The following is a 14,420-nucleotide window of genomic DNA, read 5'->3' on the forward strand; positions in this document are numbered from 1 at the left end:
TTACAATAGGTGAGGAAAGAAGGGCAACCTGCTCCTGGCCAAAGAAGCTGAGGTTAAAATAGGTGAGGAGGGCTTCCCTGGTGGCGCAGTGGTTGAGGGTCCGCCTGCCGATGCAAGGGACACGGGTTCGTGCCCCGGTCTGGGAAGATCCCACATGCCGCGGAGCGGCTGGGCCCGTGAGCCATGGCCGCTGAGCCTGCGCGTACGGAGCCTGTGCTCCGCAACGGGAGAGGCCACAGCAGTGAGAGGCCCGCGTACCACTAAAAAAAAAAAAAAAAAAAAAAAAATAGGTGAGGAAAGAAGCGCAACCTGCCTCCAGCCTATAGTCTGTCTAATGCTGAGGGTCAGGGAGGGAGCCCTGGGTGCAGCTTCTCATTTTAAATTTTCTTAAGATAGATCTGAAAGGGCAGGTGCCTATACTAGCAAAGCTTTCCCCTTTCTGAAGTCTATACTATACTGCTATTCTAACTCCTTGTACCTAGGAAAAAAGTGCATGTAAACAATTCAACTTCTATGTTATACTATTAATCATTCCCTTATTTTCCAATTGCATATGACTTAATTGGTGTTTTAGAAACCCGTGTTTGAACAGAATATGCTGTACTCAGAAATATTCCAGGGTTGTTTTATAGTCTCCAGAGTAGTAAGCAGAGCCTGAAGGCCATAAAAGTCTCCTAAAATGGCTAAGGAATTCTTTACATACTTAGCAGACACCCATTCCACATAGCTAGCAGCAACAGCTGTTTCTTTGTGGAGTCTGGAAATCCAGAAAACTGTACTCCCAACTTAAAAACTATGTTGATAAGTTTCTATGTGCAGACACTTCATAGCTTTTAACTGTGTCTGTTGAAGCCTTTCCATAATCTCATGGTGACTCCTGTTCTGGAGTTCTCTTTGGGGGATGGATGCGGGAGCCTTAACTAAAACACTTTTTCCACTCTGACTCAGTATTTTTCCACTTCCTGCCCTTCCCCTAGGCCCATGAAAAAACAGGAGTCATCTGTGCAGCATGTCATTTATTGACCCTTACCTGATGCCATTCTATGGGGAAAAAACGGAACACCAAGGAGCCAGTCCTGTTTTGGCCTCTTTCTTATATTACTGCAGTAAGTCAGTAAAGCCTTGATTGTTAATTTCAGTTTGGCTCATTTTCCTAACTGACCACCTCAACTCCTGTCAGCTCAACACTAGGGTGATGAAATTCTGATTTTATTTTCTTCTAGCAAAATATAAATACCACTGAAAAATTAAATGGAATTAGTGTAGTACCTTTGGTTATCTTGCACTGGCAGACCTATTTGATCACTTCTCAGCAACAGAATTTTATAACCAACTTGTTTGTAATATTAACTCAAACAAGAAGCTTTCCCATGTTAAATTAATTTGATATTTGAAGACTGGTTAGTTGAAAGGTAACTACAGACTAAAGAAAAAAATTAATTTTCTCTAGTTATAAAAGGGAAAGAGGGACGTCCCTGGTGGCGCCATGGTTAAGAATCCGCCCGCCAATACAGGGGACACAGGTTCAAGCCCTGGTCCGGAAAGATCCCACATGCTGCGGAGCAACTAAGCCTGTACGCCACAACTACTGAGCCTGCGCTCTAGAGCCCGGATGCCACAACTCCTGAAGCCCACGCGCCTAGCCTAGAGCCTGTGCTCCGCAACAAGAGAAGCCAGTGCAATGAGAAGCCCGCGCACCGCAACGAAGAGTAGCTCCCGCTCGCCGCAACTAGAAAAAGCCTGTGCACAGCAACGAAGACCCAATGCAGCCATAAATAAATAAATAAATTTCTAAAAATAAGGGTGGGGGGAGAGACTTTCCTCTCCTTTTCTTGTAGCATTTCCTTTGGAAAACCTGTAGTTATAAATCCTAAGAAGTATGTAGATCTTGTTAAAATTTACGTAAGCCTCCTGCCAATTTTATACCTAGCAATGTCTTTCTTGGGAACCTTAGAACCATCTCTTCAAAGGTGGACATCAGGGAAGAGGGTGCCTTGTCTCCTTTTCCCTGTTGGAGCTTAGCCTATGCTCCTGGCTCTAACTTGTAACTTCCTCCTTGTCATGAAGATACAATACGTTTCATTTTTCCTTTGGCAGAAGACAATTCCATGTATGTAATGGACTGCATATCTGCCTGGCTATATTAAAGGGTGAGATTTCTTTCGGTCTTTGAAATCTCTTTAGCAGATTGCCTCTAATGCACACTGCAGTCTGGCTGGATATTTATTCCAACTGTTATATAAAACTGTTTCTTTTTTTTCCTACATATGTGGAGAGGATTCACTGGGTTGACAGGAGATTTTTTTTAATTTTTTTGAATAAGTCATACTTTAATTTTTCAGAAGCGAAAAGGACAAGTGGCAACTTGCCTTTGGAAAATACATTAATATCAGAGTAATAAGCTATCTATCTCATAGAGACAGTAGCCTAAGAAAGACTGTATTATCATATAAATCTCAAAGTTCTATTAAATAAATCGCAGAATGTTTTTAACTGACACAACAAAACAAAAACATCAGCAACAAAAAATTAAACAGAATCCATAATGTGGTATGTGAAGACGGAAAAAGGAAAATCTGGAAATCTACACACAGAGAGCTCTCTATTAAAATCAAGGAGGCCCAAATCTGTTTCTTTTAAACAATATTCATGGATATAACTGCATTTTTCTAAATGTCTCATTGGTAATACTCAGTCTCGTAAGTCTGGTTCCATAATAATCTATAATGTAACTATTTCCATCTGAAGGTCCAACAATCTGCATTGAAATAAGAATGAAATCAATTAGGTTCCCAATTCCACAAAATCCTACAGTGTAAAACTTTAACAAACACATTTCGGTAATATATGGACTTGAGAAAACCAATTTCGTTTCCAGTAAAATGTGTTTCATTGCCACCAAAATCCTTACAAGTTATGTTGGGTGCTGGAAAACATGGAACATGAGCGGTGTAGTTTGTACAGTTAACTGGTTCTTGTGTAGCATCATTTATTTTTGGATCTTTATAAATATACTGTCCCACTTTGAGGTCCTCGCACTTAAGTGACTCCTTGCTGCCGCCGGCGGCAGCTCCCCAAGGTCCTGTGGTTACTGACACAGCCCACAGGACAGCCAGGAGCCGAGCAGCAGCAGTCTTGGAAGCAACCAGCCCGGAGGGCCAAGCGGCCGCCATGCTGGGGACCAGCGCATCCCCCTGGAGATTTTTATTTTTGATTATTTCCCTAACATCACAGTAGTTCTTTGAAAAAAATATTCTACCTCTGCCCCAGCAGAAAATAAAAATTTGAAAATTTTTTACATTGAAAAAGTTTTTTTCATTGGGTATTCTGTTTGGTTTTAGTTATCAGTGTGGTGGTTAAGAGTGTGAGCTTGAGAGTCCAAATGCTTGGGTATGGACCTGATTTCTTTCCAAGTTCTTCCACATACCACCTCCTGTGCAATATGGGCAAGTTATCTAACATTCCTAATTCTGTTTCACATCTAGATACTACAAAAGTTCCAAACTTAAAAACAAATTAATGACAGATTTTTTTAAATTCCAAATGTAAATTTCTAAAAAAAAAACACAAATCCTTTATTCAAAATGCAAATCATTTCTTCAAAATTCAACAGGAATACATAGCAGGGATTGGTTCTGAATCACAATTTTAAAGTCTAATAGTGAAGTCACTCTAAAAACCAGTTCCCAAATGAATAACAAAAAACATATACACAATCAAATCTCATTATTCATGGTAGTTATACTCTATAAAGTCACCATGTACACTGAATTAGTGGAGACTGAACCACTGCTGCTAGGGGAAATACAGGATCAGGTTCCTGCATGCCTCTGGTCACATTTTCCTCAACTGATCAATATATATAACCTTGTTTTATGTGTGTTAATGTTTATAAAGACATCTTTTTAAATACTGTTGTTTCATTAACATTGGACTCATGGCTAACAGCACTATAACTCATGCCTAAATGAAGTTTCTCTAACACATGTATATTCTCTGCAAGGTACATCACAGCCTTCTTGTGTGTAGAACACTACACAGCACTTCAGTACCATGCTTGGGACCATCTTGGAGAAATCACCAACAAAAAGCAAAAAATGAAAAAATAAAAGTGGCATATGACAGCAAAAAGAATGACTGTTTACATTATGAAAGCTGAAACAAAAGGGCAGAGCATCACGTTGTTCCGCAGCTGAAAATGTGTATACTGGGCACATCCATGAATGATTGTGCAAGTGCCACCACTACTGATTTGGAGATTACAAACAAATTTTAGCAGATAGGCAAATTCACAAATATGCAATCTGTGAATAACGAGGAAACGACTAGATATCTCTATGAATATATGTGCATGCCTTTGTGTGGGTGAGTATCTTCACTGATACATTTACATTGAAGTCCTAAGATTCCTTTGAAGGGGATCAGGATATGCCACTCCAAAATATGCCACTTGGAGGGATGGCCTAGTGCTTAGGATTCCGGGCTTCACTGCCGTGGCCCAGGTTCAATCCCTGGTTGGGGAACTAAGAGCCCACAATCCCCATGGTGTGGCCAAAACCAAAAACAAACAAAAAACCCAAAATATGCCACTTTGACATAAGAAATGTTTTAAGCTAAAGGAATTTGAGAAATGGCAGGAGCAGGAAGGACTCTGACCTCCCCCTTCTCCCCTGAAGCAGACCATAAGACCCTCATGCAACAGGTGCCCTCCCTGTACCCAGAGGAAAGGAGCATCTTTATCTCTGAAGACAAGGAATCTGAATTTCCCCCAGTTTATTACCCTTAGCTCATACCCTTTTGTACTATCACATTTTCCCACAACTTTCCACTCTTCATCAAACCTAGTAAATGCTCAAGCTTAACAATTTCTTCAAGTCTTCATTTCTTCTCAGGTCAGGTAAAACTTACATTAAATAAATTTACATACTTTTCTCATGTTAATCTGTCTTTGTCAGTTTAATTTTCAGGCCCACCCAGAGACCCTAAGAAGGCTGAGAAGTTTTCCTCCCTTACACCTTCTCTGACTTTTTATCTCCCTTACATCCTCCTTTTCCCAGCTGCTCCTTGACCAATTTTCCTATCTCAGCTAATGCTCCAACAACTACCTAGTTATTCAGGACTAAAACTTAGTCTTGATTAGTGGATTTTTGGATTTTTTGACCCTTGATTTTTCTCCCCCCGTCAGCTGCCTATATCCCCAATCCATCACCAAGTCCTATCAGTTCTATCTCCACTACTGCCACCTTTGACCATGTCACTACCACTTCTTGTCCAAACTCATACAATAGCAACTCTCACACTATTTCACCTTTAGTACTTATACTATATCTAAATTGTCATTTATTTTTTCATTGCCCTTCCCCCTTCACATAACCTTCATGAGAGCAAGAACCTTTTCTACTTGATTTACCACTGTAATTTCAGTATGCAGAATGCCAAGCATATAGGAAGAGGTACTACAGGTACCTAAAATATCAAGCAATCGTAGGAAGGGAAAAAATATTAATTGAATGAATGAAGGCAACCTTTCCAAACCTTTCACTTCTCTTTTCTTTTTTAGTTTTCCTTCCTTAATTTAACTTAATATGTAATTCCTGGATGACCAGAATACTATACCTCCCTTTCACTGTGGCATGTGCTGCCATAAGGAGGAAACAGCTGTCACTGAAAATTGAATCAACATATGCTAATACAACTGATTTAATACACCTAATGCATATTTTAACTCATGTCATTTTTAAAATATTTCATCTCAGTGCTCACTGCACTACTTCAAGTCCCATTCCCTTGAATCAAAGAGTACACATAGCTAATCTTCAGAAAATACTATCACTATTTGAAGACCAACTTTTTGAAACTCCTCTGAGTACATGCTTTTCAAAGTCATAAAAGAGAGGTGGTGGATATGAATGACACACTGCATTCATTCTGGGACCTTTAGTTGTTTTTTTTTTTTTTGCCGTCGCAGACCTCTCACTGTTGTGGCCTCTCCCGTTGCGGAGCACAGGCTCCGGACGCGCAGGCTCAGCGGCCATTGCTCATGGGCCTAGCCGCTCCGCGGCATGTGGGATCTTCCCACACCGGGGCACGAACCCGTGTTCCCTGCATCGGCAGGCAGACGCTCAATCACTGCACCACCAGGGAAGCCCCAACCTTTAGTTTTAAAATACAATGAGGCTATATATTATTCATGTCATAACTACCACCAACAAAAATTTGGGCCTTGTCACCTCTAATTTCAATGATTCTCTTGCAATTCCTCCATGACTTTCAAAGACAACTTTCTAATTAAAATCTTTGCCTTTTATTATATCAGACAATTACCTTTTCCTTGTTCTTATTTAAGATGCATATACAGCCAAATGCAATACAGTAGAAACCTTTAAAACTGTGGAACCAGAAATACCCATTTTTAATGTCATTTCCCCCCATCAGCCTGGTAATTTTGAGCCACGGTCACTATGGGGTAAGCTGACAGATAATAAAAATAAATAATAAGATACAAAATCTTAATAAATTTTTAACTTTGGTAAAATATAATTACTTGATGCTTTTCTTAAGGGCTTTCTCCAGCTTCTTCACCTGTTGTTGATAAAGTCTTAATTCATGCTGTGTGGGCCTGTAGAAGATAAATCATGTTGAACGCACTTATTTTTATTTAATAAAACTATACCGTAAAGATATTTAATAATAAACAATAGTGTATACCCTGTTACTTGTCACAAATATGCTTAAAAATTCTTAAAATATTTCATGATTGCTGGGCTTCCCTGGTGGCACAGTGGTTAAGAATCCGCCTGCCACTGCAGGGGACACGGGTTCCAGCCCTGGTCCAGGAAGATCCCACATGCCACGGAGCAACTAAGCCCGTGCACCACAACTACTGAGTCTGTGCTCTAGAGCCCGCAAGCCACAACTATTGAGCCCGCGTGCCACAACTACTTAAGTCCACATGCAGCAACTAAGACCCAACACAACCAAAATAAATTAATTAGTTAATTAAAAAAAAATTTCATGATTGCTAATGAGGTATTTATTGGCCATTGGGTTTCTTCTTCTGTGTATTCCCTGTTCAAAACTTTCTACCCATTTTTATTGTTATTAATCTATTACTTGTTTTTATAGTAAATTATCTCAAATGTACGGACAAGAATAGAGAATAGTAAGACAAATAGTACTGTGTCCACCCCTCAAGCTTTATCAAAGTTGAATAGTAATTTGTTTCAAATATTTTAACTAAAACATTATACATGTACTTAAAACTCCATGTGTGACCCTGATTACTGTCATTGCTCTCCTTCCCATACCACAGGTGACCACTATCTGAAATTCATTCTTCATTCTTCCCATGCATGTTTTATAAATTTTTACCTCATATTCAAATAACCATAAATTTACACATTATTATGTGGCAGGCTTTTAAACTTTATAGAAATGGTTTTTACTGTAGTTATCAGTCTCCTCTCCATTAAAGTATAAGATTTACAAGAACAAGGTATTTGTTTTGCTTATTATATATTATCCCAGAGCTTAAGGCCATGTCTAACTTACAATAGGTATTCAACAAATATTTGTTGAATAAAAAAGTCTCAGCAGTGTGCATTCCTTATTACTCTCTGTTAACAGGTAGAGTGCCATCCTTTTGTGGTTGTATGATGTACATAAATAAACCTTTCTGTTGTATGCCATTTAAACTTTTTAATTCCCCCCCTTCCCACAACACAGGCATATGATGAGGTAATAAGACATTCTAAAGTAATTTGGAAAAAACAATTGAAATAAAAAATAAAGTTATTTGGGAAAGGGAAACCTGCTGGCATAAGACTGAATATATTCTGAGTTCCTACCCAGTTTTATCTTCTTCCTATTTTCTCACTTTCCTTGCCTATGTATGTATTTTTGCTCTTTCCATGATATGAGAGACAAATGACTAAAATAAGTATGAGTATGAGGTCCCCAACATTAGTTTTAGAGTAAAGGGGACAGAATGATTTATTTAATATTCAAAATTCCAGTTTATGCTTAAATGGAAGTTAAATAAAAATGACAAGTTTCTCTCACCTGGTTTCCAAATCTTTTTGGAGACTCAGCTTTTCAATTAAAAGTGCATCTATCTTAGATTTCGATTCCTTGAGTTGATTCTGTAATGACTGCAACACATTTCATAAAAATATAGTTAACTTTCCTGGGAGATTATTTAGATTATCATTTTGCTTTATAAAAAAAGTATTTATCAGTCATATAGTCCCCATACCATTAGAAGGCCTTTATAAGTGGGTGAAGCACTCAGACTCCTGTAGTCTTCTTCTGACTGACTTTCATCTTCTTCATATTGCCTATGAAAAGATACATGCAGTGTATTTATGAAAAAAAAATCTAGCTAACAAAAATCAAATCAACACAATAAGCGTTTGATAACCTAAACATGAACTAAAATTTAAGCTAAATTTCCTACTTATTCTCACAGAAAATGGTATTAGAACATACTACTTACTACCTAGTGCTATAGTGTATATTTGTTCACTAATGCCTTAATTGGAAGAAGAAAGTTCCATGAAGACCAGAACTTTGTCTTGTTCACCATTGTATCTCACTGCCCAGAAGAATATGGGGCATAAGAGGTGGTGAAAAAACACTTCTTGAATGAATAAACAAAGCATATTGTTTTTTCCTTCTAGTACTTTTAGGTCACAAAAATATCTATATCAAAAAATGCAGGGACTTCCCTGGTGGCACAGTGGTTGAGAATCTGCCTGCCAATGCAGGGGACACGGGTTTGAGCTCTGACCTGGGAAGATCCCACATGCTGCGGAGCAACTAAGCCTGTGTGCCACAACTATTGAGCCTGCGCTCTAGAGCCCACAAGCCAAAACTACTGAGCCCACGAGCCACAACTACTGAGCCCGCGTGCCACAACTACTGAAGCCTGTGTACCTAGAGCCCAAGCTCTACAACGAGAAGCCACCGCAATGAGAAGCCCACGCACCGCAATGAAGACTAGCCCCTGCTTGCCGCAACTAGAGAAAGCCCGCGTGCAGCAACTATGACCCAGCAACGAAGACCCAATGCAGCCAAAAATAAATAAATAAATTTATTTTTTAAAAAAATGCAGAGTATAAGTGGACAAGGCCACAGACTTAGTGTCCCTGATTCAAGTCTTGACATCACCATTAACCAGTTGTGTTATTTGGGTAGGTCAGTCTCTCAAAATTTGTTTTCTCATCTATAAAATAGATAATTTTATCTATTAATTAATTTTATCTATTAATTAATTGATTTTATCTATCAATTAATTAATAATCTGATAATTAATTATCTGATAATTTCTGTCACATCTACCTCACAGAATTGGTGTTAAAAGTTAAAAAGATATCAAAGCATTCTGTGAGCTATAAAGTACTAGAAAATCAGTATTAATGTTTTTTAAAATCCTGATACACTTAACACAGGGCTGTCTGATACGGTAAACGCTAGGTACACACGGGCAATGAGCACTTGAAATACAGCTAATGCAACTGAAGAGCTAGACTTTTGATTCTATTTCATTTTTTCTTTTTTAATAAATTTATTTATTTATTTTTGGCTGTGTTGGGTCTTCGTTTCTGTGCGAGGGCTTTCTCTAGTTGCGGTGAGCGGGGGCCACTCTTCATCGCGGTGCGCGGGCGTCTCACTGTGGTGGCCTCTCTTGTTGCGAAGCACAGGCTCCAGACACACAGGCTCAGTAGTTGTGGCTCACGGGCCCAGTCGCTCCACGGCATGTGGGATCTCCCAGACCAGGGCTCGAACCCGTGTCCCCTGAATTGGCAGGCAGATTCTCAACTACTGCGCCACCAGGGAAGCCCAATTCTATTTCATTTTAATTAAAATTTAAAAACTGAAGCAGTGTAAAATATTCTTCTGTTAAACACGACTTTATTGTTTAGGACTACATACCACTACCATGCATCATGTTAAGGTATTAATGTTGTGGCCTAGCTGTGCACTGGGTGCGTGGGTAGTTTGTAGTACTATATACAAACACACCACCAGTCTAGTCAGTATCAAAGGACTGATTCAGTTAGAATGTTTTTTTTCCTATATACCAATATAACATTGTAAGGTGTTTGTTATGATACTATATTTATGGTGATGCCTATATAAAGCATAATTGATAATTAATATAGTTATTTTAATTATAAGAACTAAACTTTTTTAGTTTAAAAAATAATTATGGACAGATTTTTAACAGAATCAAGTGGAGATGATAACATCCGAGAGTACAATAATTGGAACAGTAAAGAAAAGAGACTGAAAGAACGTATGCCACAAATTTCCTAATGAATGCTACTATAATTTGCTATAAAGAACTCTTACAATTCAACAATAAAAGACAAAAAAGTCAATTTAAAAATGGGCAAAGGATGTGAGTAGGCATTTCTCCAAAACAGATATGCAAATGGACAATAAGCCTATAAAAAGACACTCATCATTAGTCCTTAGGGGAACACAAATCAAAACCACAATGAGATATCCCTTTAGGATATTCACAAAGTTGTGTCACCATCTCGACAATCAATTTTAGAACATGTTCATCACCCCACTGAGAAATACCATACCCATTATCAATCACTCCCCATATCTCCTCTCTGCCCTGAGTCCCTACTCCACTACAATCCAATTCCTAGACAACCACTCATCTACTTTCTGTCTTTATGGACTTGCAGATTCTGGACATTCCATGTAAATGGAATTGTATATTTTGTGATGTTGTGTTGCAGCAGAGTAGGGGCTCAGGGCGGGGAGTGACTGCCAACGGGGTTTCTCAATGGGGTGATGAACATGTTCTAAAATTGACTGTGGAGATGATGACACACTCTGTGAATATCCTAAAAATCATTGAATTGTATGCTTTAAAATGGTGAATTTTATGGCATGTGAATTATATCTCAATAAAGCTGTTATTTTAAAAAGTTGTTATATAAAAAATCTTTTAGGATAATAAAGTAGATGACGATAGGACTCATTTTCAGCAAATACATAATGAACATATTAAGAAGTTTCCTTTCAACAGTCAAAAAAGAATTAAAGTCACCGAAACCAAAATTAACCATACAACAAAAACTTTTAAAATAATTTTTTAGCAAAATCTGAGCTTATAATTTTGGCCACCTATAAAACATTTTGAAGTGTTGCACAAAAACAGAAACTGTCCTTACATGAAATAAATTATTTGTTATGGAAATTTTGTTGGAAAATTATGAGAAAACAAAAGTTATTTTTATAAAAAAGTGAAAGATCTTCAATTAAGCCCATGAACAACTGCCTGGAGAATACAAGACCTTTCTTATAACATCAAAGATGAACTGATTTAATTTTAAAAACTGCAAATACATTTCTTTATCTTTAGATGAATCATATCTCAATTAACACTTTGGGAATGTTCTGTCTCAGAAGACTTCCAGATTTACCAAGAAATGTTGACAATTTGAGGTCTTAAAATAAAAATATCACACTTATGGTGTGTCTTTGAATTTTACATATCTATCAAAGAAGAATTTCAGCTAGATATGAAAAAATCATTTTTTTCCACAATGGAAGGTGCTCTAGCTTTGTAACGTCAAAAATCCAGATTTACTGGAATGTTCAAAAGACTGATGTTTCTCATTGCTTTGTTATACTGTATAATACATATTAGAAATGTGCTCAGTTTTCTGAAGCAGACTATGACAGTGTCATGAATATAGTTGTTAAAATTATACAGCACCTGTGTAAATACTATACCAGTTTGCAGAACCACTGAAACAAAATGACTTTAACAATCTTGTGTTTTTTGCCAATGCTTATTGGTTGAGCCATGGAAGGGTTACAAAGACTAACTGTACTGTTAACCTGGATATTAAATAAAATATATTAAAATGTATTTCATTGGTTTCTTTTTACTTTTCAACTTGGCTACATGAAAATGTGAAATTATATATGTGGCTTGCATTACATTTCTATTCGAGACAGCTGTACTAATATATCCCTCAGACCTTCTTCTAAAACACATGCTAGCCTTGAACAAATGACCATTTTAGGAAAGATGACTAAAATAAGGAAGACTGAGTAGCCTCTATATAACAAGTACTAAAATAGATGTTTTATACAAACTATTTCACATTTAACAGGTGAGGAGTTTGAGTAGTTATTTAACTTGCTCAAAGTCACGCAAATAGTTAGTAGTAGTAGTGAGATTCAAATTGAAATCTCTCTGGTTCCAAAGCCTATGCACTCACATCATTCCCTATATATACTCTAAAATACCTGCCACTATGGCTATACTTGTTCTCAAGAGAAACCTAATATATGAATATAGTAGAGGAGACCAATTTTAAATGTATGCAGACCTAAAGGGAAATGAGTTTCAGTAAAGAATCCTCACTTTCTTTTCCTGTAGTTCTTTATTTAGCATTGACAGATTTCGTGGTTTTCTTGAAGTAAAAACATAATTCTAAGCATCCACAAACTCTCATTTGGACATGGGATCCCCACAGCCAAATTCCTCCCACCCTTTCTCCAATGGCCTCCAGAAGCCTCAGGAGGGGCCCAGTGTTGAAGATCGTGCTCCTTAGGGGTAGAGAGAAAGAGCAAAACTAGAGAAATCCTGTGTTTTATTCTCTTCCCTAATCCAAACCATGTTCAGTCAGAGGTTAATCTCAAATCCACCTGCCTCCATTTCCCAAGACCAATTTAAAAATTTCTATCTAAAAAGAAGGATGGAATTAGACAAGGGGACTTCACTTTACTAATTCATTATAGAATTATTTTCCTTGGGGTAACTTTCCAAATGTCTCTGACATCTCAGAAGAAATTCAATCTGAGGCCTGTAGGTTTTATTCCTACGTTACTTTCCTTGGCTCTTTAATCTATCTACCAAGCCAGGGAAATACTAATAGAAAAAGCCAGCAATATATTCCATGTAATCTACAGTGATATATTAATCTATATTACCATATAGTGATATAGTAATCTACAGTGATATATATTTCTGGGTAAAGAAAAGTAGGTAGGGGCTTCCCTGGTGGTGCAGTGGTTAAGAATCCACCTGCCAATGCAGGGGACACGGGTTCGAACCCTGGTCCGGGAAGATCCCACATGCTGCGGAGCAGCTAAGCCCGTGAGCCACAACTATTGAGCCTGCGCTCTAGAGCCCGCAAGCCACAACTACTGAAGCCCACACGCCTAGAGCCTGTGCTCCGCAACGAGAAGCCACCACAATGAGAAGTCTGCACACTGCAACGAAGAGCAGCCTCTGCTCGCCACAACTAGAGAAAGCCCGCGTGCAGCAATGAAGACCCAATGCAGCCAAAAATAAATTCAATAAATTTTTTTTAAAAAAGTAGGTAAAGTAACAACATAGCTGAGAGCCTATCATTTTAAAATTTACTTTTCCTCTATTTCAGAGGTTATACCATGTTTGCAGTCTTCTAAGATTTCCAACTGCTTAACACTTGTTGTATTCAAATATCTGCTGCCTTGATTGCAGCTTCCTTTGCTTTTCCTGAGTTTTCTCATGTATGGAGGCAGAAAGGAATACCAGTCCATAGTATTCAGAAACTGCCTTTCATGAGCTCTCTGGAGGCCTTCTCAAGCCTGGGCCCTAAAATGAGGGTCCAGATGGTGTGCCATAGGTGTGCTGTGCAAAGGGATTACAAAGGTGCCAAGATATTCATCTCTCTCAGCCCTCAGGACAACTGGACAGACCCCAGTGTGGTACACAAACATCACTTTCTGTGTTTCATGATGAGAAAAACTTTGGACAACACTGCCTTTAAAAAGTGGGTGTTTGGGCTTCCCTGGTGTCGCAGTGGTTGAGAGTCCGCCTGCCGATGCAGGGGACACGGGTTCATGCCCTGGTCTGTGAAGATCCCACATGCCACAGAGAGGCTAGGCCCGTGAGCCATGGCCGCTGAGCCTGCGCTCCACAACGGGAGAGGCCACAACAGTGAGAGGCCCACGTACCGAAAAAAAAAAAAAAAAAAAGTGAGTGTTAAACAGAGGGCTTCTACCTCTGCAAGAGGCCCATGTCCCATCTGTCTTCCTCCTTTGGTCTTGCTCCCCTAGCTCTACAGGTGTATACGTCCTCCTCCTGTGCTTCCTGTTTATCCCACTTAGGCCTCCAAATCACAGCCCATCTTCCTTCATTTTCCCTTCTCTTTCGCCTTTTTTTAGTAATATAATACTTGTCAGTTAATTCTACACCCTCCTTTTAGAGTACTCCTGCTTCTTCAGGTGATACTAATATCCTATTTGCAGATCTCAAAATCCACCTTGAAGTTCCTACAATCTATCAAGTTAGTATTTACTCTTAGAAAAGAGACTGATAAACTTTGTTCAGTCAACGAACCATGAAAAACTCCTCAGGGCAGACTCTTCATCACTGCAAAGTATAAGTGACTTCT

At 38.5% G+C, this 14,420-nt stretch overlaps 1 protein-coding gene and 1 pseudogene across 7 annotated transcripts in view; both read right to left on the reverse strand.

The window, feature by feature from the left end:
* The window catches only part of CEP70 (centrosomal protein 70), an 81,035-nt gene that overhangs the window by 25,555 nt on the left and 41,060 nt on the right, over positions 1–14,420 (reverse strand). For all 7 annotated transcript variants that reach the window (XM_027091572.1, XM_027091573.1, XM_027091575.1 and 4 more), the window contains 3 exons: positions 8,255–8,336; positions 8,062–8,150; positions 6,545–6,619 (listed from right to left, as the gene is read on the reverse strand). In XM_027091572.1, coding sequence (XP_026947373.1) covers positions 6,545–6,619; positions 8,062–8,150; positions 8,255–8,336 — 246 coding nt within the window. The remainder of the gene's footprint in view (positions 1–6,544; positions 6,620–8,061; positions 8,151–8,254; positions 8,337–14,420) is intronic.
* LOC113612023 (TM2 domain-containing protein 1 pseudogene) lies at positions 201–6,018 on the reverse strand (annotated as a pseudogene).

This window comes from Aethalodelphis obliquidens, unplaced genomic scaffold (assembly GCF_003676395.1).
Source record: "Aethalodelphis obliquidens isolate GAN/ISIS:26980383/991018 unplaced genomic scaffold, ASM367639v1 scaffold72, whole genome shotgun sequence".
Lineage (NCBI taxonomy): Eukaryota > Metazoa > Chordata > Mammalia > Artiodactyla > Delphinidae > Aethalodelphis > Aethalodelphis obliquidens.